This window comes from Ornithorhynchus anatinus, chromosome 3 (genome assembly GCF_004115215.2).
Source record: "Ornithorhynchus anatinus isolate Pmale09 chromosome 3, mOrnAna1.pri.v4, whole genome shotgun sequence".
Taxonomy (NCBI): domain Eukaryota; kingdom Metazoa; phylum Chordata; class Mammalia; order Monotremata; family Ornithorhynchidae; genus Ornithorhynchus; species Ornithorhynchus anatinus.
Genome location: NC_041730.1, coordinates 128,534,138 through 128,561,032, shown reverse-complemented (window position 1 = coordinate 128,561,032; position 26,895 = coordinate 128,534,138). Strand labels below are relative to the sequence as shown.

Sequence of the window (26,895 nt, the reverse complement as noted above, 5' to 3'; positions counted from 1 at the left end):
GTGGATGACTCCAGAGAATAAGCATCATGTAGTGAGCAATGGGACTCCAAAAGGCTCTATACAATAAAGCAAACTGGGCCGTTGTGAGCTGTGCAGTAATTGTACGTTGAGCCAGACACTCCCAGTGCATCTCCACCTCCCTGGGAGTAAGGTCCTGCTGTTAGCTACATTAACTGTTTCGGGCCACCTGGGTGCCATTTAGTGTGCTGAAGCAATCACTTACAAAATGGCACCCTGGTGGCCTGAAAGAGTTAACACCACTTCCACTAAAGCCTAATTTGCTCTTAGAGAGAGAAGGCTACATCCTGGGAGAATCTAGCCTGACAGTTCTTACAACTTTTCTTTCCAACAGTTGGATAAAGTGATCCATTACCCCTGATAAAGTGATCCATTACCCTGATAAAGTTGTAATTGACAAGCCAAGAAAGGACATTAAGCGCCCTGATCTCTAAATCACAGTAAAAAAAATAAACAAATAATCGAAAGGTTCTGGTGTGAAAGAAAACCTTTGCTTCTTTAATGACTTGATTCACCAGTCATAATAATCATAGTGATATTATTACACATTCACATAGTGTCTTCATTCTAGCTATCTCGAAGTACTTCATAGCCATTACTTCATTAATTTTCACAATCCTTCTCTGATGCAGACATTATTATCTCTGTCGTTCAAATGGGGAAAATTAAGCCCACTGTTTGCAGTACTATAATGACTATCTGAAAATACAACTGCTATCTTCCCTTCAACTCACAAGGTCAGTATGTAACCTTCACATAAGTTATAGAGATCTTGTTGATGAGTCATAAATCAGGACTGCTCTCAAAGGAATGAAAAGGAAACAGAGTCTCTCCCTCTTCGTCTAAGGGAGAGGAGATCGTAGCTAAACACCTCATAGCTGCAAAAGTATTGTGTCCTGAAGGGAGGAGATGGTTTCCCCTTTCATTTGCAGACAGGGTTTCAAAAGTCATCCCCTTAAGGTTGAGACAGTGGAGGAAAGGTTCAGGTTACGGAAAACTGCCACATATTTCACAAAGTAAAATGAGCTCTTTAGTGTGGAGAAGACCCACATTCAGATTCTGAGGAAAATGTAATAAAAAGAAAATTGAGCAGGGAAGCTATAATATTTTGGACCATAAAAGGAAATCACATCCACTGAAAGTCATCTCTCTGTTCAGGCCTGCGGTGTTCATCTGGGGACAGCAAGGAGAGAGAGAGAGAGAGAGAGAGAGAGAGAGAGAGAGAGAGAGAGAGAGAGTCTGCAGGGAAAGTAATCCAATTTCAAAATGGGTAAAGTGAGGCAACACCTTTAAGAGGGAGAGATTTCAAGAGGGGGGAAGTGCCAAATGAGAATAAAACCCAAACCCAGATATACTACCCAATTAACAAGTGGGGACACATCCCTGTGTATTCAAATCCATTTTCATCTGCAACTAATGAAGACCTATACGCTTCTTGGGGAATTATTGTTTCCACATAAACCCTGAAACATCATCATCATTATCAACAATGGCATTTTTTGAGCACTTACTCTGTGCAGAGCACTGTACTAAGCACTTGAGAGAGTACAATCGTCGGTAGACATGTTCCCTGCCACAGACAAGCCGGAAAACACTGTAAACAAGTCCTGCTCATGCTTTGGGCATGTCCCAACAAAACTAGATGGGATTATAGGATTAAGAGCATTTGAACTATGGTTTGTTTTTTGCTCTTAGTGAAATTTGTTAAGTGCTTGCTCTGTGCCAGGCACTGTACTAAGCACTGGGGTAGATACAAGCTAATTAAGTAGGACACAATCCGTGTCCCGCATGGAGCTCACAGTCAATCCCATTTTACAGATGAGGTAAATGAGGCCCAGAGAAGTAAAGTGACTTGCCCAAAGTCACACAGCAGACAAGTTGCAGGGTCAGGATTAGAAGCCAGGTCCTTCTGACTTGTCAGCTGTGTGACTGTGGGTAAGTCACTTAACTTCTCTGTGCCTCAATTCCGCACCTGTAAAATGGGGATTAAGATTGTGAGCCTCACATGGGACAACCTGATGACCCTGTATCTACCCCAGCACTTAGAACAGTGCTCTGCACATAGTAAGCGCTTAACGAATACCAACATTATTATTATTATTACTTCCAGGCCCGGGTTCTATCCACTAGGCCACACTGCTTCTCTGCACTTCTGCACTTTCTTTCTGTCAAACATACAGCAGCGTGGCTCAGTGGAAAGAGCCTGGGCTTCGGGATCAAAGGTCATGGGTTTGACTCCTGGCTCCGCCACCTGTCAGCTGTGTGACTGTGGGCAAGTCACTTCACTTCTCTGGGCCTCAGATACCTCATCTGTAAAATGGGGATTAAAACTGTGAGCCCCACGTGGGACAATCTGAGGGCCCTGTATCCCCCTCAGCGCTTAGAACAGTGCTTTGCACACAGTAAGCGCTTAACAAATACCACCATTATGATTATTGTTCGAGTCTCTGAATGCTGTGAATGATCCTCCACTTTGGAACCACATAAAGAAAGGGGGCCAAAAAAAGGTAACTGACATTTAGTTCCTCAGTGAGGTCTGCCTGGAATAACGGTTGTTTTGAAAATCAAAAAAAAAAAAAAAAAAAAAAAGGCACTTAGGCAGCTATTTCCCTCTCCTACCTATCTTTACTCCTCTCCCACTACAACTCAGCCCTCTCACTTCACTCCTTTCCCACCACCCTATTCACTGCACTTCACTCTAATCTCTCTGGCTGTTGAACATCACCCTCACACTTCCTCCTTCCTGAAATGCCCTCCCCATTCATATCTGACTCACTCTCCCCATCTTTAAAATCCTACCAAAATCATATCTCCTCCGAGAAGCCTTCCCTGACTAATTTCTCATCTTCCTACCCTATTTTTTCCTCTCTTCTGCCTCACCTATGCTCTTAAATCCATACCTCCTATGCATCTGGGTACTCACCCCACCCTCACGGCACCTAGGTACATATGAGAATCGGCATGGTTTAGTGGAAAGAGCACAGGCCTGGATGTGAGAAGGACCAGAGTTCTAATCCCTGCTCTGCCACTTGTCTGCTGTGTGACTTTGGGCAACTCACTTCACTTTTCTGCGCCTTAGTTACATCATCTAGAAAATGCGGATTAATACTGTGAGCCCCATGTGGGATGACGTCCAACCCAATTTGCTTGTATCCACTCCGGTGCTTGGTACAGTGCCTGGCACACAGAAAGTGCTCATCAAGTACCATACTTAGTATCTGGGTATTTGATTGCTTTCCCTACTTGTAATTTCTTGATGTTTGTCTCTCCCAGTAAGTCTATTTAATAATAATAATGATGTTGGTATTTGTTAAGCGCTTACTGTGTGCAGAGCACTGTTCTAAGCGCTGGGGGAGATACAGGGTAATCAGGTTGTCCCACATGAGGCTCACAGTTAATCCCTATTTTACAGATGTGTTAACTGAGGCACAGAGAAGTGAAGTGACCTGCCCACAGTCACACAGCTGACAAGTGGCAGAGCCGGGAATCGAACCTATGACCTCTGACTCCGAAGCCCAGGCTCTTTCCACTGAGCCACGCTGCTTCCCCAATTTTACTCTATTGTACTTGGCTATGTGTTTAGTACAGTGTTCTGCACAGAGTAAATGTTCAATAATCGCCATTGATTTATTGATTGATGGATTGTAACCAACAGTTCCACGGTAGAACCAGTCTGCTGCAAGCAGTTGATCTGGTCCCCTTTGCAGTTAGGGAGCCTGAGAAAAGCTTGGAATACTTCAGGGAGGGATATAAGGGATAATGGAAAAAGAGAAACAAATCAAAAATAGAAAGAGAGGCCAACAGGCAGGTGAAAATCAAAGGTTTCTACTTGAGGCTTCCCATTAATTCATTCATTCAATCGTATTCATTAAGTGCTTACTATGTGCGAAGCACTGTACTATGTGCTTAGAAAGTACAATTCACTTTGTTGCAGATATGAACCAGTGGCATTAACATTTTTCTAACGTTGGTCAGATTAAAATGCACTTTTACCACTGACTTGGAGTCTTGTGAATGGAAGGGGAAACTGTTTCAGTCACCCCGATTCTTTAATGATTACTTTATTAGCTAGGTCACTGTAAACCTGTTTCTTTAATAATTTCTTTATTAGCTAAGTTACCCCACTCCCAAACTCTGGTCTGGATGATTCCTTCTGTCAACCAAAGTACTTAGGTTTTAAAGAGCTCCAATCTGAGGTGCTCTTATCAAGTAATCAATTAGAGAAGCAGCGCGGCTCAGTGGAAAGAACCCGGGCTTGGGTGTCAGAGGTAATGGGCTCGAATCCAGGCTCTGCCACTTGTCAGCTGTGTGACTTTGGGCAAGTCACTTAACTTCTCTGAGCCTCAGTTACCTCCTCTGTAAAATGGGGATGAAGATTGTGAGCCCCATGTGGGACAACCTGATCACCTTGTATCCTCTCCAGCGCTTAGAACAGTGCTTTGCACGTAGTAAGCGCTTAACAAATGCCATCACCATCATCAAGTAATCAAGGAAGCCCTGATTCTTGTGGGCCCAGAGAAAGAGAAAACATTTCAGGATTGTACAAAGTGGTAGAAGTTTCTTTCAGGGGAGTGTGTTTTTGTAGGAGGTGGAATAGAATATAACATATATGGTGTCAGGAAGCAAGAAACAGACTCATTTAGTTTCTTCCATGCTTCTTAATTTTCCCAATTTCCCGAAACAGAGCACAGTACCTGCCTTCTCCTTCTTCCCCAGTATACCGGGGTTTGGGGAGCGAGTTTAAGGATGTATAATGCTTTGTACACCTCCTCTATTCATTCGTTCAATAGTATTTATTGAGCACTTCCCATGTGCAGAGCACTGTACTAAGCCCTTGGGATATACAATTCAGCAACAGATAGAGATAATCCCTGCCCAGTGACGGATTCAAAAGATGCAAATAAAGTGTACTCATTATGTATGAACACCTGGAAATTTTGGAAGTATTTTTGCTTAGGGGGAGCTCAATAAGATGAAGATAAATCAGTTTTTAATGACTCTGGGTCAATTTACCATTTGTTAAGTGAGTATACTCTGGACAGGTTGGTTGCATAATAGATTCTCCCCCGTCTCCCCCGATTAGACCGTCTCCCCCGATTAGACTGTAAACCCATCAAAGGGCAGGGACTGTCTCTATCTGTTACCGATTTGTACATTCCAAGCGCTTAGTACAGTGCTCTGCACATAGTAAGCGCTCAATAAATACTACTGAATGAATGAATAGATTCTGGGCTTTCCTAGTGAGAACTGATAACAGTAACAACAACAATAATAATAATAATATTAAACTGTGGTATTTGTTCACCTCTCTTTGTTGCCTTTGGGCACTTTGCTTTGCTTCCATACAAGTAACTTCCCAGTATCGACAATATCATTAATCAGTAAAAATATGGGCCTTACACTGTGACAGAAAAGGAGGAAATCCCTAAATATGTGATTCCTGGGAATTGTAACTTTCATCAGTAAACCCCGAACCCGACTCCGAGAAAGGAAAGTACCGACCTTCAGAAACAGGGGGAGGAGTCCCAGCAACTTCTTCTGCTGTTCTTCTGGGCTGAGAAGAGGAATGGATGGCTCGTAGTCTAGAAACTGTCTCTCAAATATTTCCCAGAGGGCGGTGGAGCATTGGATCTGCCCTTCTCGGAGCAATCTGTGCTGCCCAGTGTCCTGTCCACCTTCAGCCTTGAAATGGGTTTCCTGTTCTGCATCATCGCGTTCAGCCAATTTTTCTTCTGTGCTCATGACTTAGCTGCACACGACTGCTTTAAAGGGAAAATAAAAGGAGTTATATTTTGCCATAGGTTTTCTGCTGAGAATTAGATTCTTCTGGTTCCTGTAAAAGTTCCAGAGTTGAAATGCCTTGACTCTTTTCCAACAGAGCACGAGTAGTAGCATATATTGACCTCCTGTTTTCAGAACCTTTGAGCAGCCTTCTTATGGGAGAAAATTCTTTTAGTGGCCTAGTGGAAAGAGCACAGCTCAGAGACTCAGAGATCTGGATTCCAATCCTGTTTCTGCCTCTTGTCTGCTATACGGCCTTGAGTGAATCACTGTCCTCCACCTCCCTCATCTGCAAAATGGGGATTAAGGCTGTGAGCTCTATGTGGGACAGGGACTGTCCAACCCGATTTCCTTGTATCCACCCCGGCGCTTGGTACAGTGCCTGGCGCATAGTAAGCACTTCACAAATACCATTATCATTATTACTCTTATTATCATTAATGATAAGAACAAATACCATTGAAAATACATCAATTTTTTTTTTTAGAAAATGTATACAACTGTGATGATACTTTTCTCAGCATAAATCCTTATAAAGCCTTAACAGGAAATATAAGTGAAACCACTGACAGCTTGGTGGGGTGTATAAAATGGGCAAAGCTCGTATCACCCAGCTGGAAATACAACAGTGGATTACTCAGGCCTGACAGACTTCCCGGACAACTGAAAAGACCCACCACTCACTATTTTTAGCCTTGGGCAGAATGGCTACTTGTTCCTTTCAGGAATGAACTGAAAGTACAGGTTCCCTTTGCCTATCGACCCTCCCCCTGGCCAACTTTCCATGACAGTGCAGACTCTCCGTCCCTTAAAATGCAAACCTTTCAAGGTATGACCTTCCTCTTGAGAAGTTTCAAAGGCTGGTGGGCATTCACTATATGCCCAATAAGTAGGCACCCTAGAACAAAAATGATTGGGAAAAGAGCATGTGCTCTCCAAGGCTCCAGTGAGTACTAGGATCTTACTGAAATGAAAAACCGTGCAGATCACGACCCAGTGGCAAGAGCACAGGCTTGGGAGTCAAAGGATGTGGATTCTAATCCCAGCTCTGCCACTCATCTTCTGTGTGACCTTGGGCAAGTCACCTAACCTCTCTATGCTTCAGTTACCTCATGTGTAGAATGGGAATCAAGAAATGTGAACCCCATGTGGGATAGGGATATGTCCAACATGATTGCCTTGTATCTAGCCCAGTGCTTAGAACAGTGCTTGAGACATAGTAAGCACTTAACAAATACATGATTATTTTTATTAATTATTACTAGTATTAAACTGCAGGGAAAGTCTGGAGCATTAAGTGAAAGGCAGGGTCAGCTTCAGGATTTTTTTCCACCCTCAGATTGTTCTGGTGATATCAACATATAATAATAATAATAATAATAATAATAATGTTGGTATTTATTAAGCACTTACTATGTGCAGAGCACTGATCTAAGCTCTGGGGTAGATACAGGCTAATCAGGTTGTCCCAAGTGGGGCTCACGGTCTTAACCCCCATTTTACTGATGAGGTAACTGAGGCACAGAGAAGTTAAGTGACTTGCCCACAGTCACACAGCTGACAAGTGGCAGATTTGGGATTCGAACCCATGATCTCTCACTCCTAAGCCTGTGCTCTTTCCACTGAGCCACGCTGCTTCTCTAACATACCATGAAGTGCAACCATCCATTGGAATATAACAACATCTTATGAAACCTTTTGTGGCTCCCCTGGATACAGCAACCAAATCCCCCAGCTCAGCTCAGAGATCCTGGTTTATGCTCCATTCATGATTCGTTGCCAACCTTCCGCCGATAGACTGAATGCTTATTGAACGCTTACTGCATGCAGAGCCCTGTGTTAAACACTTGTGAGAGTACAATAAAACCGTACAACAGAAACATTCCCCGCACACAATGAGATTACTGTCTAGAGGGAGAGACAGACATTAACAGAAATAAATCAATTACAGATATGGACATAAATACATATAACAATAAACCGACAGAGTCCATGCCCATAATGAAATCACAGCCTCGATGAGAGCTTCCTCCATCTGAGAAGCACTGTGACCTAGTGGATAGAGCACGGGCATGAGCCTGGAAGTCAGAAGGACCTGAATCCTAATCCTGACTCCATCGCTTGTCTGCTGTGTGACTTTGGAAATGTCATTCCAACTTCTCTGGGCCTCAGTTATCTCATCTGTAAAATGAGGATTAAGATTGCAAACCCCTATTGGGACATGAACTGTGTTGGACCTGATTATACCCCAGTGCTTAGTAATATACCTGGTACCTTGGAAGCAGGCCAATAAATTCCATAACCAAAAAAGCTCCCATGGTGTGCAAAGCACTCTAGTAGGTGTTTGGGAGTATTTGATACAAGTAAATGCCATGGACCCTGCCCTCGAGTAGCTCACAATGCAGAGGGGGGAGACTATCATCATTCTATACCTGCAAAGGAAGCTGGAGGACTTCTCTGTGCCTCAGTTTCCTCATCTGAAAAATGGGGATTCCGATACCCATTCTCCGTCCTCTTTAGTCTACGAGCCCCCATGTGGGATAAGGATTATGTCTAATTGGAGTGTATTATAACTATTCTTGACACATACTGAGTACTTAACAAATAACATCAGTTTTATTATTATCATTACTCTCATTGTTATTATTCATTCATTCAATCGTATTTATTGAGCGCTTACTATGTGCAGAGCACTGTACTAAGCGCTTGAAATGTACAGTCCGTCAACAGAGACGATCCCTGCCCAACGACGGCTCAGAGTCTACCCATAGAACTCTTGAACAATCATGAGTGCGATATGTTATAGTATCATCTTTAAATCAGCTTCACATATAATAATTATAACCCTGGTATCGGTTAAGCACTTACTACGCATCAAGCACTGTACTAAGCACTGGGGTAGATTCAAGTCAATCGGGTCAAACACAACCTCTGTCCCCACATGGGCCTCACAATCCATGTAGAAGGAAAAATAGGCATTGAATACTCTTTTACAACAATCCATCAGTCAGTGGTCTTTATTAAGCACCGATATGTGCAGAGCACGGACGTAGTGGACAGAACACTGGCCTGGGCATCGGAAGGTCATGGGTTCTAATCCCGGCTCCGCCCAATGTCTACTGCGTGACCTTGGGCAAGTCACTTCATTTCTCTGGGCCTCAGATATGTCATCTGTAAAATGGGGATTGAGACTGTGAGCCCCACGTGGGACAGGGACCGTGTCCGACTTGATTGGCTTGGATCCACCCCAGAGTTTAGGACAGTGCCTGGCACACAGTAAGCACTTAACAAATACCATCATTATTATTCTTATTAAGAGCTTGGGAGAGTATAGTACGACAGAGTTGGGAGACACATTTCCTGTTCCACAAGCTTGAGGCACGGAGAAGTCATGGGACTAGCCCGAAGTCACATAACAGGTAAGTAGTGGAGCTGGGATGAGAGACCAGATCTTCTGACTCCCAAGCCCATAAAAACGTATGCGTGGAAACTACGGCAAGCTCGAATTTACACAAACGATTCATTCGATCGGATTTATTGACTGCTTACTGTGTGCAGAGCGCTGTTCTAAGTGCTGGGGTAGAGAAGCAGCGTGGCTCAGTGGAAAGAGCCTGGGCTTCGGAGTCAGAGGTCATGAGTTCGACTGCCGGCTCTGCCACCTGTCAGCTGTGTGACTGTGGGCAAGTCATTAGAGAAGCAGCGTGGCGCAGTGGAAAGAGCACGGGCTTTGGAGTCAGGGCTCATGAGTTCGAATCCCAGCTCTGCCACTTGTCAGCTGTGTGACTGTGGGCAAGTCACTTCACTTCTCTGTGCCTCAGTTACCTCATCTGGAAAATGGGGATTAAGACTGTGAGCCCCACGTGGGACAACCGGATTCCCCTGTGTCTACCCCAGCGCTTAGAACAGTGCTCTGCATATAGTAAGCGCTTAACAAATACCAACATTATTATTACTTAACTTCTCTTTGCCTCAGTGACCTCATCTGTAAAATAGGGATTAACAGTGAGCCTCACGTGGGACGACCTGATTCCCCTGTATCTCCCCCAGCGCTTAGAACAGTGCTCTGCACATAGTAAGCGCTTAACAAATACCAACGTTATTATTATTATACAAGGTAATCAGATTGTTCTACATGGGGCTCACAGTTTCAATCCCCAGTTTACAGGTCAGGTAACTGAGGCACAGAGAGGTTCGTGGCTCAGTGGAAAGAGCCTGGGCTTGGGAGTCAGAGGTCATGGGTTCGACTCCCGGATCTGCCAATTGTCAGCTGTGTGACTGTGGGCAAGTCACTTCACTTCTCTGTGCCTCAGTGACCTCATCTGTAAAATGGGGATTATGACTGTGAGCCCCACGTGGGACAACCTGATTCCCCTGTGTCTACCCCAGCGCTTAGAACAGTGCTCTGCATATAGTAAGCGCTTAACAAATACCAACATTATTATTACTTAACTTCTCTTTGCCTCAGTGACCTCATCTGTAAAATAGGGATTAACAGTGAGCCTCACGTGGGACGACCTGATTCCCCTGTATCTCCCCCAGCGCTTAGAACAGTGCTCTGCACATAGTAAGCGCTTAACAAATACCAACGTTATTATTATTATACAAGGTAATCAGATTGTTCTACATGGGGCTCACAGTTTCAATCCCCAGTTTACAGGTCAGGTAACTGAGGCACAGAGAGGTTCGTGGCTCAGTGGAAAGAGCCTGGGCTTGGGAGTCAGAGGTCATGGGTTCGACTCCCGGCTCTGCCAATTGTCAGCTGTGTGACTGTGGGCAAGTCACTTCACTTCTCTGTGCCTCAGTGACCTCATCTGTAAAATGGGGATTATGACTGTGAGCCCCACGTGGGACAACCTGATTACCCTGTATCTACCCCAGCGCTTAGAACAGTGCTCTGCACATAGTAAGCGCTTAACAAATACCAAGATTAAGTGATTCGCCCAAGGCCACCCAGCAGATAAGTGGCAGATCCGGGTTTAGAACCCACGACCTCTGACTCCCAATCCCGGGCCTTGCCACTAGGCCATGCTGATAACACTAACTGAGCACAGCTCAGGGATGCTATTATCATGAGTCTCACTCCTCCGTCCCCCATCCCATCATATCCCCATCACAGGACAACTCTTCCCCTAGAGAATTCAAGGTTCGAGACCCAACTCACCACTTCCTGCTCCACAGACAGAAGGGGACCTGACTGGCTTGGACTGAGCTGCCAGTTGCCCTTTCATTCATTCATTCATTCATTCAATTGTACATACTGAGTGCTTACTGTGTGCAAAGCACTGTACTAAGTGCTTGGGAGAGTACAATATAACAATATACAGACATATCCCCTGCCCACCGTGAGCTCCTCCCCCTGGCCCTCACCTCCCTGTGACCCTACAGAAGAAGAACTCTTGCGAAAGGATTAGTTAAGATGTCTGGATGAAAAAAATGTGCTGACAATTAATGGTTTTGCCAAGAAAAACTCAGTCCGATATGATGATAGTGGTATCTGTTTAGCACTTACTTTGTGCCAGGCACTGTACTAAGCGCTGGGGTAGATACAAGCAAATCAGGTTGGACACAGTTCCTGTCCCATGTGGGGCTCATAGTCTTAGTCCCCATTTCACAGATGAGGTGACTGAGGCGCAGAGAAGGGAAGTGACTTGCCCAAGGTCACACAGCAGACAAGGGGTGGAACCGAGACCAGGTCCTTCTGCTTCCCAGGCCCGTGCTCTATCCACTAGGCCATGTTGTCAATGGATTTTTTCGGGTGAAGCGGGCAGTTGGAAGTTACCTGCTCTTCCCGCTACCCTGGCCATTCAAACTGTAGATCAGATTATCCCACGATGAATATAATAAAGAATCTTGTTATTGACCCCTTAGGTAGACAGATTATTCCCCGGGAAATGAGATTCAGTTTCTCCTCTCTCAGGAGGTTGACCACAAAGGCTGCTGTTAATCACATTATACGTACTTCCCCCCATTCAAACAATCCTTGGCATTTCAAACTGTCATTTTGCAGGGTGCAGTTCACAGGTTATGTAGAAGAGGTGCAAAAAGGTATTTTATCAATTTTCCATTTATTAATCATTGAGTAATACCTGCTCAAACATACTGTTTTCAAAATGGGACATGCATTAAAGTTTAACTAACTCCTGTATCATTTGTAATTACAGAATCTCACAAAGACTATCTCTGGCTAAAGAATATCCATTAGAAAGATGACACGCAGAATTGTCTCTCAGACAAGATTCAACAAAATGAAAGTCAGTACCGTATTTTATCTCTTTTCCTAAGAAGCAGAGGATCTCTGAGTCCCAAATAAATGGCTGCTCTGACAAACTTACAGATTAAAATCAATTCTCTTTCCTCTGTCATTATGTGTCACCTCATATGTTCTCAAATTGTCAATGCTGGATGCAGAAACCGTGACTTTTTTTTAATATACATCATTGTAAATTGCCCAAAGGCCTCAGTGGTGGGAACAGACTGTAAATCCAATGAATAAATAATAAAAGATTCATTTTCCACAACATGTAGTTTAAAATAATTTGCTTCTTTTTCGTCTGGAACGAGTAATAGAAAATGAGTCAATGTGTCTCAGCCAAACCTCCTTCCAGAACACACTTCATCTGTTTCTAGAGACATAGAAGCCAAACTTGACCGAAAATATACTTTTTATGTCTTGTAAACTGGCAATACATAAGGCCCTCAACCACTCTACCAAACTAGGGCATCTGAAATCTCCTGGGCAAAGCTCCATTGGCTGTTTTGGGGAAACACATCTCTCGTTTTCCCGGGAATGTGAAATGAAACAGTCAAAAGTCAGGTGTGGGGCATTCTAATAATAATAATAAAGTTGGCATTTGTGAAGCACTTACTTTATGCAGAACACTGTTCTAAGCACTGGGGTAGATACAGGGTAATCAGGTTGTCCCACGTGAGGCTCACTGTTAATCCCCATTTTACAGATGAGGTAACTGAGGCCCAGAGAAGTGAAGCGACTTGCCCACAGTCACACAGCTGACAATTGGCAGAGCTGGGAGTCGAACCCATGACCTCTGACTCCGAAGCCCAGGCTCTTTCCACTGACCCACGCTGCTTCCCTGAACATATGTCTAAAGATATGTCTCTCACAGACAAGTGATTTGAAAGAGTCTGAATGCCATGAGTCCTATTGATGAATTATCTAGGTAAGGGTGAAAGTTCAGTTTAGGTTTGCCATTCGATATTTTTTTTTTTTTGTCTAAGTTTGTTACCCACTCAAAGAAATGGAGAAACGTTCTGTTTTGAGGACAGCGCAAAAGTGGTAAGGAGGGAGACTGAGACGTGTTAGCTATTGAAATCACACAGAAGGGTCCACCTTCTTTGAGAAGCAGCGTGGCTCAGTGGAAAGAGTCCGGGCTTGGGAGTCAGAGGTCATGGGTTCGAATCCCAGCTAGGCCACTTGGCAGCTGTGTGACTGTGGGCAAGTCACTTAACTTCTCTGTGCCTCAGTGACCTCATCTGTAAAAAGGGGATTAAGACTGTGAGCCACAGGTGGGACAACCTGATCACCCTGTATCTCCCCCAGCGCTTAGAACAGTGCTCTGCACATAGTAAGCCCTTAATACATACCAACATCAGTATTATTATTATTATTAAGTATCCAGGTAGCTGTGGCTGAGGAGATCTGCCAAGGAGATGTTTCTGAAAAGAAATAGTTCCACAAATCTGAAGCCAAGTCTCAACTATTTCCAATGTTGAGGAGATTTTAAAACTAAAGGCTAATGAGGATGACATGGATGGTGGGAACTAGAATTTTCCATCTGTATCTTGGACCTTTAAAGGTGGACCCTTCTGTGTGATTTCAATAGCTAGCTAGTCTCAGTCTCCCTCCTTCCCACTTTTGTGCTGTCCTCAAAAGAGAACACTTCTCCATTTCTTTGAGTGGGTAACAAGATTTGGTGTGACTTCCTCTGCCAACTACCAATTGTTTACAGAGATACCATGCTTTTTGAGGTTTTGCTTCATTATGTTTATAAATCATTGAATAATAGTACTACTAATAATAGCTGTGGTATTTCTTCAGCGCTTACTTCTTGTAATGAACTTTACTAAGTCCTGGGATGATAAAATAACAATAATTGTGGTATTTGTTAAGCACTTACTATGGGCCAGGCACGGTACTAAACACTGGGGTAGATAATAATAATAATAACTGTAGTATTTGTTAAGTGCTTATTATGTGCTAAGCACTGTACGCAGCACTGAGGTGGATACAAGCAAATCGGGTTGGACATCTTCACCCATGTTTTACAGATGAGGTAACTGAGGCCAGAGAAGTGAAGCGATCTGCCCAAGGTCACACAGCAGAGAAGCAGAGGTGTTGGGATTAGAATCCCTGACTCCCAGGCTTAAGCTCTATCCACTACGTCATGGTAGACACAATACAGTCATAGTGGACACGGGCCCTGCCCTACATGGGGCTCACAGTCTAGAGAAGCAGCGTGGCTCAGCGGAAAGAGCCCGGGTTTGGGAGTCAGAGGTCATGGGTTCGAATTCCGACTCTGCCCCTTGTCAGCTGTGTGACTGTGGGCAAGTCACTTCACTTCTCTGTGCCCGAGTCCCCTCATCTGTAAAATGGGGATGAAGACTGTGAGCCTCACGTGGGACAACCTCATTCTCCTGTATCGACCCCACCGCTTAGAACAGTGCTCTGCACGTAGTAAGCGCTTAACAAATGCCAACATTATTATCAAGAGAAAGGGAACGTGGGTTCTTAATTCCCGTTTTACATATAAGGTAACTGAGGCATAGTTAAGGGACTTGCCCAAGGTCACCCTGCAGACAAGTAGCAGAACCAGAATTAGGATCCAGGTCTTTCCGCTAGGCCAAGTTTTCATCTTTGAATCTGAGTGGAGGGGGCTTTAACTGTTAACTGTTCAGAGCCTCCTCTCTGTCTTGTTGCCGTGAGTCGGAGACCCCAACCCCAGTACAAGGACCTTCCCTACCGGAGTCTGTGACGACAAGTGATCTGCATCACAAAATAGAGAGGTTAACTAGCATGATCAATAAAACAGAGCAGTGCCACGGCTCCCAGTACTATGTTTATGACCGCCAGATAGTCATTCCAGGACACGGTGTCTAGAGGGGCTAAGCTTCCATTTAAGACCTTCTCAAACCGCAGGGCCCCTTGCTTTGTAGAAAAGGAAGTGGGAAAACACTAGGTATTCTGGCAGAACAAAATCATTTCTTTTAAATGAAGTGTCAACTAAGTTTACCCAAATTTGCATCTACTTCCTGCATATAGCAGGTGCTATATAGAGGCTTACTTTTTTGCCCAGAGTTAGTAAAGCATATAGGTGTCTTGAGGTGGCTCTTCAGACCCCTCTCACTTATAACTGGTCATTCATTCAATCGTATATATGGAGTGTTATTTAGGGAGCGCTTACTGTGTGCAGAGCACTGTACTAAGCGTTCGGGAGAGTACAATAAAACAATAAACGGACATATTCCCTGCACTCGATTGACTGACGGACGGACTGAATCGCGTCTGTAAGAAGCCCTCACTCATATCGATAGAAGAAGGGCGAGTCAGACTGCCAAGGAGCAAGCAGCAGTTTATACAATGCAGGAAGTGAAACAAGTTCTTCTGTTCTCCCTGGTATTTCAGATTAAATTAATGTTCAATAAACTACCCAAGCGATTAAACGGCATTTACCAGATTGCTAAGGATAAGCAGTTGATCATTGCCAAAGGAATTTGGTGATGAGATCACTGACATGAGGGAAATGAGGAAACCGGGAGGTGAAAAGTATTGACGTAGCTCTGCCTCGCTACCTCCAACTGGGAAGTCCCAAGGCGAGGAATTCGAGAAACAGCGTGGCCTAGTAGATAGAGCACGGGCCTGGGCGTCAGAAGGACCTGGGTTTTAATCTCAGCCCTTCCATTTGTCTGCTGTGTGATTTTGGACAAGTCACTTCACTTCTCTGTGCATCTCATTTTATCTGTAACAATAATAATACTAAGCATAATTCTGGAATTTGGTAAGGGCTTACTATGTGCCAAGCACTGTTCTAAGTTCTGGGGAAGATACAAGCTAATCAGGTTGACCCACGTGGGGCTCACGGTCTTAATCCCCATGTGCAGATGAGGTAACTGAGGCACAGAGAGGTTCAGTGGCTAGCCCAAGGTCACCCAGCAGACAAGTGGTGGAGCCAGGATTAGAACCCACATTCTCAGACTCCGAAGCCCATGCTCTTTCCACTAAGCTGTGAACCCCACGTGAGACATGGACTGTGTCCAAACTGATTAGTTGGCATCTACCCCAGCGCTTAGGACAGTGACTTGCCCATAGTAAGCACTTAACAAATACCATTTAAAACAATGGAGGGGAGAGGAATAGTTATCATGTACCAGATGTTTCCCAGCTTCTGAGTATGCTCAGATTCACTTCCTTGAACTACCTGAGCATGACAGTGGTACTTATTGAGTGCTTACTATGTGCAGAGTACTGTTTTAGGCACTTGGGAGAGTACAGCACAATAGAGTTGGTAGACAAGATCTCTGCCCTCAAAGAGCTTACGATCCCGTGGTACTCAACCCATCAGTGTCAGCAGCAGAATCTTCATGGGTCCGTGATAACTGCTGATGGCTCCAAAGATTTGGGGCCTCTGCCGTTCTTATGTCTCTGAGCGGTTTCCTGCTCCCGATTCCCTTAGGGTCGGTCCAGGGAGACTGGTGTAAAGCTCTTGGGCTCCATGAGACCTCCTCACTAAGACCACTGGCTTATCCCTAAATCACAATACGCGCCATCCTCCCATCAATCATTTCATCAATCGAATTCATGGAGCAGGTACTTGTGAGCTCTTTGTGGGCATTCATTTATTCATTCAATCGTATCTATTGAGCGTTTACAGTGTGAAAAACACCATACTAAGCTCCCGAGACAGTACAGTATGACAACAAACAGGGAATTGCATCTACCAAATCTGTTCTACTGTGCTCTCCCAAACATGTTTTACAATGTTCTGCACACGGTAAGCTCTCAATGTATGAGTGATTGCAGAGCACTCTACTAAGGGATTGGTAGAGTTCCATACAACAGAGTTGGTAGACATGAACCCTACCCTCAAGAAGCTTATAGGGGGTGACAGATATTAAGAAAGATTGGGGTAAAGGAAATAGAGGAGTATAAGAATATATACATAGGTATTGTGGGGCTGGAGAGAGCACTAAATATCACAAAGACTTGATCTGACTCTTTGTAGCAACCTGGCCTAGAGGGTAGAGATGTTGCTCATATCCTTATGCTTAGCTGCTTCCCCTATTTGTAATTTATTTTAATGTCTCCCACACTGAACTACTTGAGTTTAGGTTTCTGACCACATAGACCTCTATTCAAACATTAATAATAATAATAATGTTGGTATTTGTTAAGCGCTTACTATGTGTCGAGCACTGTTCTAAGCGCTGGGGTAGACACGGGGGAATCAGGATGCCCCACGTGGGGCTCACAGTCTTAATCCCCATTTTACAGATGAGGGAACTGAGGCACAGAGGAGTTAAGTGACTTGCCCACGGTCACACAGCTGACAAGTGGCAGAGCTGGGATTCGAACTCATGACCTCTGCCTCCAAAGCCCATGCTCTTTCCACTGAGCCACGCTGGATGAAAAGAACTGGAAACCCTCAAATCTTCATACCCCAGAGAAATAACTAGGACAATAGTGTTCACTTTATTTTGAAAAGGACAGACACTAGGCTAGATTTTACTCACATCTCTTAATTTATCTATCAATATCTTTGCTTTCTGAATGTCCCACTCTCCTTGTGTTTTTTACCATTTTTTTACCCTATTCTGTAATGAAGAACTGTCAGCCACTTTTTCTCTCTTTCTCTTCCAGATCTAGCACACCACCTCTCAGTTGGTCTTCAGGAGACTAGAGAGAATCTGTGACTATTCGCCAATTGAGAAACTCCTCGTGTCTCAATGAGGGGACCAGAGATGTTCCCCAAATTAAAGAATTCCAGATCTGAATCGATCTTGTTCCCTTATCCCTGACTTCTAGCTCCGAGGCATCTTAACCATCTAATGCCATGGTTACTGCTCTGCTCCCAAAGCGGTCCCACAGAAGAATATTCTGACTCTGATTGAGACTGTGAGCTCCATGTGGGACAGGATCTGTGTCTAACCTGAATTGCTTGTGTCCACCAAGTGCTTAGTACAGTGCTTGGCACATAGTAAGCACCTAACAAATACGATTATTATGGGAAGCAGCGTGGAGTCTGGGAATTAGCATACCATAATGGAAAGAGACCAGGCCTGGAAATAAGAAGGTCATGGGTTCTCATCCCAGATCCACCCCTTGTCTGCTGTGTGACCTTGGGCAAGTCACTTCACTTCTCTGTGCCTCAGTTACCTCATCTGTAAAAATTGGAGATTAAGAGTGTGAGCCCAATGTGGGACGGGGACTGTGTCCAACCAATTAACTTGTATCTATCCCAGGACTTAAAACAGTGCTTGACATATAGTAAGTGCTTAACGAGTACCATAATTATTATTTTTTATTATTATCATTATCTGCTCCAGTGCTTAGGACAGTGATTGGGACATAGTAAGCACTTGAATGCCATTATTATCATTTTCATTATTATTATTATTATCGTTGTGATTACTTCCATCTGCCTTCCTGTGAGATATATGGGTGCTAAGTCTCAGGACAGTCAATCTGTAGTAAGAAAACATTTCTTCACTTCCAAAGTCAAGGGTGTTATTTTGAAGGCGATGTTTTCCTATTGAATTTTTCCTCCTTTCTAGTCAACCAATTTGCGAACCAGCGGGGCTTAGAGGAAAGAGCAGAGGCCTGGGAGTCAGAGGGCCTGACTTCTAATCCCAGCTCTGCCACCAATCTGCTGTGTGACCCTGTGCAAGTGGCTTCATTTCTCTGTGCCTAACTTACTTCATTTCTACAATGTGATTGAAACCTCCTCCCTCCAGTTTAAACTGTGAATCTCAAGTGGGACAGAGACTGTAGCTGACAGCTGACCTGATTATCTTGTATCTATCCTAAGGCTTAGGAAAGTGCTTAGCACCTAATAGATGCTTAACAAGAACTATTAAAAGACACAAACGAAAGAGCCAACGGTGTTTGCTGGACATCAGAACAGTACAAAGTTAATAACTCCATAAAGCCATACACTTTTTCCTCATATTCACAGCCCTGAAAATGCTTTTGAACTATTCAAAAAAAGCAACAAAAAACAAAGGATAGAAGCTTAAGCTTTCCCTAACACCTGTTCCAAATGTGGTTTTCAGCACAAGCTTAGCATTCAGAAGACGTTCCAAAAATACCAAGGGTAAGAATAATAGTAGCATTCGTTGGTGCTAACCTTCTCACCGAACCTCAATTTTGCCTGTTTCACACCCACCTTCGGCCCACGGCCTACCTCTGGCCCGGAACGCCCTCCCTCCTCAAATCCACCGAACAATCACTCTTCCTCGCCGTCAGCGCCCTACTGAAGGCGCACCTCCTCCAAGAGGCCTTCGCAGACTAAGCCCCCTTTTCCTCACCTCCCACTCCCTCCTGCGTCACCTCGACTCGCTCCCTTTACTTTTCCTCCCATCTTCTCACTCCGCAGGACTTATGTATATATGTATATATATAATTCTATTTACTTATATTGATGCCTGTTTACTTGTTTTGATGTTTGTCTCCCCACCTCTAGACTGTAAGCCCGTTGAGGGCAGGGATCGTCTCTCTTTATTGCCTTACTGTACTTTCCAAGCACTTAGTACAGTGCTCTGCACGCAGTAAGCTCTCAATAAATATGACTGGATGAAGGAATGAATTTCTTAAGTGCTTATTACATGTGCCAGGCACTGTACTAAGCGTTATGGAGAAGCAGCGTGGCTCAGTGGAAAGAGCACGGACTTTGGAGTCAGGGCTCATGAGTTCGAATCCCAGCTCTTCCACTTGTCGGCTGTGTGACTGTGGGCAAGTCACTTAACTTCTCTGTGCCTCAGTTCCCTCATCTGTAAAATGGGGATTAAGACTGTGAGCCCCACGTGGGACAACCTGATTCCCCTATGTCTACCCCAGCGCTTAGAACAGTGCTCGGCACATAGTAAGCGCTTAACAAATACCAACATTATTATTTATGGGGTAATGCAAGCAAATCAGGCTGGACAGAAGCTCTGTCCCACACTGTGCTCGCAACCTTAATCCCCATGTTACAGAAGAGGTAACTGAGGCACAGAGAAGTGAAGTGACTTGTCCAAGGTCACCCAGAAGATGAGTGGCAGAGCCAGGATTAGAACCCATGACCTTCTGATTCCCAGGCCCGTGTTATATCCGGTATTCTATGCTGCTTTCTGATCACGATGAACACTAAGGAAAAGAAGAGTGGTCCATTGTGGGCAATGATAGAGCATCTGGAAGCCCCAAACCAAGCAACTAAGAAGGAATATGCTCTATGTTTTACCTTCTTCCCTTTCCAAAATCCAAAGATTGATTTAAATTTTGCAAGGGCACACTTTGCTAAGAATGAACAACAGCCCAGGTATTCAGGAACTCAGCTATATTGTCCTGTCCAACCTCAGCATTCCTGAAATACTCAGCATTCCTGAAGTACTGAAATAATTTCTGTACTCATCCATTCAATCGTATTTATGGAATGCTTACTGTGTGCAGAGAACTGCACTAAGCGCTTAGAGTAGTAAAATATAACAATAAACAGATACACTCCCTGTCCACAACAAGCTTACAGTCAAGAGGGCTAAAGAACCTGTCAATATCGAACTTTGGGACTTGGACAGAAGGGTTTTTGCCTGATAATTTTTTCTGTATTTCTAATCACAGAAATGAACCATTTCAAGCTAGCTTGTAATACAATATTTCGTGAGAAAACTTTTACTCTTACATTACTATTCTCTCTTTCCTTCCTCCCTTCTTCCAAAATATCGTTGCCTTTTCCTTGATCTCACATCCACTTTTGGGCTTCCTCTGAAAACCCCCTTGTTTTACCACCCCCCAAAAACAATACCATTTGAAATTCTCTGTTGTACGGTCTAGACTTTCATTTTTGCTTTTACATAATAATAGTAACGTTTGTTAAGCACTTACCGTGTGCCCAGCATTGTGCTAAAAACTGGGGTAGGAACAAGTCGATCACATCATATACAGTCCCTGTCCCACAGGGGACTCACAGTCTAAATTGGAGAGAGCAGGATTTAATCCCTACTTTACAGATGAGATAACTGAGGCGCAGAGAAGCTCAAGGACATACAGCAGCCAAGTGGTAGACTTGGAATCAGAACCCATGTCCTCTAATGCCCCGACCTGTACTTTGCTACAAGTGTACTCTTTTATATCAGTCTTCTCTCCAGTAGTTCTTTTCCAATGGTTTTTTTTCCATAGGAGAGACTAGGGAAGAAGTCTAATCAAATGTGAAGAAACTGATTTTTAGGCTAAATCATTACCTTCAAACAGATTGCAATTTATGATCTAGAAAATCCTTTTGATTATAAGCAAATATAAACAAAGAATGCAACTTAAATGCCTTAGGCTAGGTTAGTCCCTGGTCCCTAAAAATCCTAGAGAACACAGTGTACAAAGTGATGATACGTTTACCTAGTGACCGTACTAGAGTTTAGGCATTTCACGTGCTTTGTAGTCTTTTCTAATCCTCCGCCCTCTCCACGTGAGCGATTTGTATTCCAAAAGTGATGTAACAGGAGCAAACCTGAAATTTGTAACGAAGGCATACACCAGTTTACTGCCTCTCCACCATACACATAATAATAATGGTATTTGTTAAGTGCTTACTATGTGCCAGGCACTGTACTAAGCAGTGGGGTAGATACAAGCAAATCAGGTTGGACACAGTCTCTGTCCCACAGGGCGCTCACCGTCTCAATCCCTATTTTACAGATGAGGTAACTGAGGTCCAGAGAAGTAAGGCGACTTGCCCAAGGTCACACAGCGGACAAGTGGCGGAGCCGGGGCTAGAATTCATGACCTTCTGCCTCTTAGGCCTGTGCTCTATCCACTACAGCACGCTGGTTCTCCCACACATGACCCGTGATGATCTATCGGGTAATGTTGATTAATAATAATAACGTTGGTATTTGTTAAGCGCTTACTATGTGCCGAGCACTGTTCTAAGCGCTGGGGTAGACACAGGGGAATCAGATTGTCCATACTTTACCCCAGGTTACACCAGCCTTAGGATACAACCTATATTGTATGAAGCGTCACTTTGTGGCAAAGGCCAACCATCCCGACCTTGCTGCCCAGTGATGTAGCTAACTCAGTCCGTGTTTGTCTCCTGCCCCACTCATTCCTGTCTGGTCTGAGATTAAGCAATCAACAACGAAAGGATCTCAGAGAAATCTTTGTACTGATTGCAGTTTGTGTCTGAGCTCCAAGCAGAGAAGAGAATAAATCCTGAGCAGATAAACTGACGAACCGTTGAACTGGGAGGCTGCTTTATTTGGCTCAGTGGAAAGAGCCTGGGCTTCGGAGTCAGAGGTCATGGCTCTGCCACTTGTCAGCTGTGTGACCGTGGGCGAGTCACTTAACTTCTCTGTGCCTCAGTTACCTCATCTGTAAAATGGGGATTAACTGTGAGTCTCACGTGGGACCACCTGATTACCCTGTATCTACCCCCGCGCTTAGAACGGTGCTCGGCACATAGTAAGCGCTTAACAAATGCCAACATTATTATTATTAGATATGGTTGGTGGAAATGTCACAGTGTTCATTGCATTACATTCAGAGGAATAGTGCTGCACTTCTCCATCTCAACTGCCAACAAGCACTTGTTATACACCATTTCATCATCATTATCATAATATTGTCAGCTGTGTGACTTTGGGCAAGTCACTTAACTTCTTGGTGCCTCAGTTACCTCATCTGTAAAACGGGGATTAAGACTGTGAGCCCCACGTGGGACAACCTGAACGCCCTGTGTCTACCCCAGCGCTTAGGACAGTGCTCGGCACATAGTAAGCGCTTAACAAATACCAACATTATTAATAACAATAATGATGATGGTGTTAGTTAAGCACGTAATAGGTGCCAAGCACTGAACTAAGCGCTGGGGTGGATACAAGCAAATCAGGTTGGACGCAGTCCCTGTCCCATGGGGGGGCTCACAATTTCAATCCCCATTTTACAGATGAGGTAAATGAGGCACAGAGAAGGGAAGTGACTTGTCCAGGTTCACACAGCAGACATGAGGCAGAGCTGGGAGTAGAACCCATGACCTTCTGACTCCCAGACCGGCTTCTGACCACAGCACGCTGCTTTTCTTTCATCTACTGTGGTAGTCACCTCGCTAACCTCCCTTTCTCTTTTTCACTTTTTCCTTGCTGCCACAACAAGCCTTCCAGGTGCAAGGGGGAGAAAGTCGGCTGATCTGTTCTTGGGCGGAAGCTCAGTGGCCGCATAGAAATGTCAAGAGCAGACTCAGCATGAACTCCCCCACATCAAAGTTATCCACGAATGCCAAACCGTACCAATCAATCAGTGGTATTTATTGAGCTCTTACTCTGTATCATTGACAAAGATCTTATCGATAGGATCTTGAAAGGAGTTTGATGATTAGTAGAGAATAAGGAGTGATCAACCCAAGACCGGATTTAAACATCTGAGCTCTAGAGAAGCAGCCTGACCTAATGGAAAGAACATCTTTCCTGGGAGACAGCGGACCTGGATTCTAATTCTAGCTCCGTCGGCTGCTCTGTGATCTAGGGAAAGTCTCTTAACTTCTCTGTGCCTCGGTTTGTCATCTGTAAAATACCTGTTCTCTCTCCCACTTTGATTATGTTCCTCACGTGAGAAAGGGGCTGTGTCCAATCAGTTTATCTTGTATCTACCATACGGTTTAGTACATCGCCTGGCACACAGTTAAAGTCTTAACAAATACCACATTTCGTATTATCGCAGTAGCCGTCCTATTACGTGAAACCATCTCCTCTCCTGCCATTCAACGATAGCCTGCCTTTCCCCTGATTAATTGCATCGCAACTGCTTTAGGATAAGTGGTTTGGATTTACACACATTTAAAATGGCTATTTTCATATTTTTTCCTTCGTCCATTATGCGCTGGGGGCCTTCCAAAGACAGCCAACGTCTCTATGATTAGATCTGCAGTCTAGTCGATAATTTAAAACCGAAAATGAGCTGTCTGTTTAAGCTGAGGACAATCAGCGTGCGCTTCCAACTCCTGGCCTGGGAACCTGAGCAGCATGGCTCAGCGCAAAGAGCACGGGCTTTGGAGTCAGAGGAGCCAGAGGTCATGGGTTCGAATCCCGGCTCGGCCACGTGTCAGCCGCGTGACTTTGGGCAAGTCACTTAACTTCTCGGTGCCTCAGTTTCCTCATCTGTAAAATGGGGATTAAGACTGTGAGCCCCACGTGGGACAGCCTGATTCCCCCGTGTCTACCCCAGCGCTTAGAACAGTGCTCGGCACATAGTAAGCGCTTAACAAATACCAACATTAACCTGAAGTAATAATACTAATGGTATTTGTTAAGTGCTTACGTTGTGCTATACACTGGGGGAGACGGAAGTTAATTAGATTTATCACAGTCCCTGTCCCACCTGGGGCTCAGAGTCCAAGGACAAAGGTGAACAGGTATACAGATGAGGAAATTGAGAAACAGTGCTGCCAAGTGGACAGAGCACAGGCAACCTAGGAGTCACAAGGACCAGAGTTCCAATCCTGATTCCACCACTTGTCTGCTGTGTGACTTTAGGCAAGTCACTTTACTTCTCTTGGCCTCAGTTACCTCATCTGTTAAATGGGGATTAAGACTGAACCGCACGTGGGACCTGGACTGGGTCCAACCTGATTACCTCATATCTACCCCAGCTCTTGGAACAGTGCCTGACACATAGTAAGTGCTTAACGAATACCATAAATGAAAGCAAAAACTCACGGCAGAGGGCAGTTTGGTGACATTTTCTGAATCCCTGCCCACCTGACCAAGTCCACCAAAAAATTTTGGTGAGATAAACCTGGCTTGAGTTTGAGCCTGAGACAGGAAAATCTCATAAACCAGCTTGGCGAGCACCTTTTCCCAATCATCCTGTCACTGAGTCACAAAGCTGAGGATGCTGTCTCTCACAAGGAAGAAAGAAATGCATGCCGCCCTTATGCCAATGCAGGACTCGGTGGAACGGGAAGCAAAACCAGTCACGCGAACCTTACAGACAAAGAAAGTGTTTGTAAAACAACGACTAAATCCATTCAAAATATCCAAGGGACATGACCCTGCTGCCGGAATTCATCCCCTTATCCAAACAGTCATTGTGTCCAGCCCGATGATCTTGGATCTACCTCAGCACTTAGTACAGTAACTGGCCCATAGTAAGCACCTAACAAACACCAGAAAAAAATATGTCGTTTTCCTTCACCTCCTGGATCACCTTTAAGTTCCCAATACACAATCGTTGCCCAAGGCCTATATCTAGCTGAATGTTTCCGTGAGATACATGTCTTTTTGGGTAAAGTAGGCACATTGATAGAATGAAAACGAAATGGAACCCCTGAAGCCCAAGGCTCTGTGGTTCTTTGGCTTGCAGAGGACACCCACCTGTATTTGGACCATTCAGGGGGTCTCCGGGATTGCAGTATCCCAAGAAGTTCCCGATGGCTGCTTGGATTTGTAAGGCGACTGTCCGGGCATCATAAATCTTCACCGACTCCCTTTTGCTTCTTTCAACTTTTCTCTGCGAATTACTCAAATAACTCCTGTGCTTTACTTCCTGAAGAAAGCAGAAGTGGAGAGCACGGGTGTTTGGCTTGGGTTCAACGCACTGGGGCTAGAAGCCACTTGGTTCAACTGAGCGTTTCAGCCCGAGTCATACTTTACGCGGAGGAAAGAGCGGGTCAGAAAATCAAAAACTTAGAGCTACCGTTTCCCACCCTTGACATCCCAACACTGGCGTGATTCACAGGGTGGAAGGGGCGTGGAAAAGAATCAGCCCCGTGGTGATCACTGGACTCGAAACTTTAAAAAGCAGGAGGGGAGTCTGAAGTAAGAAAGACAGAATTTTGAAGCTGGTAATGGGATGTGGGAGGGGTCTAAAGATAATGAGGAAGCGGGGGTGCACGCGGAAGGCGGTGAGAAAAGGAGCCGTCGGGAGAGGAAAAGGCAGAAGGGGAACCTAGAAAGCAGGGGAAAGGGAAAAAGGGGCAAGAGAGAAGGATACTATAAACAAGGATAGAATAGAAAGAGGGAGGGGAAGAGAGGAGAGACAGAGTGGAATAAGGGGGAAGTGGGGGAGGAGAGCAAGGAGAGACTGGAGAAGAGGGAGAAAAGAGGACAAGAAGAGGAAGGAGCAGACTTCTTCCTTCTACGCCGTCTCCCCTGCCTCATGTCCTTTAATGACTGTAAGCTCATTGCGAGCAGGGAACGTGTCTACCAACTCTGGTGTACTGTATTCTCCCAAACTCTTAGCGCAGCGCTCGGCACACAGAAAGCCCTCAAGAAATACAATTGATTAATCGACTGATTTCCCTTGACGGACCCCGCTATTCTCGGCCATCACCCGCAAGGGCGGTAGGCAGCCGGCAGCAACACATCAGCCGATTATAATAATAATAATTATAATAATAATGGTATTGGAGAAGCAGCATGGTGTAGTGGCTAGAGCACGAACCTGGGAGTCAGAAGGTCATGGCTTCAAATCCTGGCTCCACCACTCGTCTGCAGTGTGACCTTGGGCAAGTCACTTAAATCCCTAGGCCTCGGTTACCTCATCTGTAAAAAACGGGGTTAAGAGTGTGAGCCTAAATTGGGACAGGGACTGTGTCCAACCTGATTAATTTGTATCTACCCCAGTGCTTAGAATACTGCTTGGCACATAGTAAGTGCTTAATAAGTTAATAAGTTAGAAGCAGTGTGGCTCAGTGGAAAGAGCACAGGCTTGGGAGTCAGAGGTCATGGGTTCAAATCCCGGCTCAGCCGCTTGTCAGCTGTGTGACTTTGAGCAAGCCACTTAACTTCTCTGTGCCTCAGTTACCCCATCTGTAAAATGGGGATTGACTGTGAGCCCACATGGGACAACCCGATCACCTTGTATCCTCCCGAGTGCTTAGAACAGTGCTTTGCACATAG

At 44.7% G+C, this 26,895-nt stretch overlaps 1 protein-coding gene across 3 annotated transcripts in view; it reads right to left on the bottom strand.

Annotated features, from left to right (window-relative positions):
• Window positions 1-25,641, bottom strand: part of WDFY4 (WDFY family member 4) — a 404,782-nt gene extending 379,141 nt beyond the window's left edge. For 2 of the 3 annotated variants that reach the window (XM_029060697.2, XM_029060700.2), the window contains exons 1-2: window positions 25,369-25,641; window positions 5,521-5,780 (exon numbers count right to left, since the gene is read on the bottom strand). In XM_029060697.2, the coding sequence (XP_028916530.1) occupies window positions 5,521-5,760 (240 nt within the window). In that variant the 5' untranslated portion in view covers window positions 5,761-5,780; window positions 25,369-25,641. The remainder of the gene's footprint in view (window positions 1-5,520; window positions 5,781-25,368) is intronic. The other variant, XM_029060698.2, reaches the window with a different exon arrangement.
• Window positions 25,642-26,895: the final 1,254 nt, after the last annotated feature.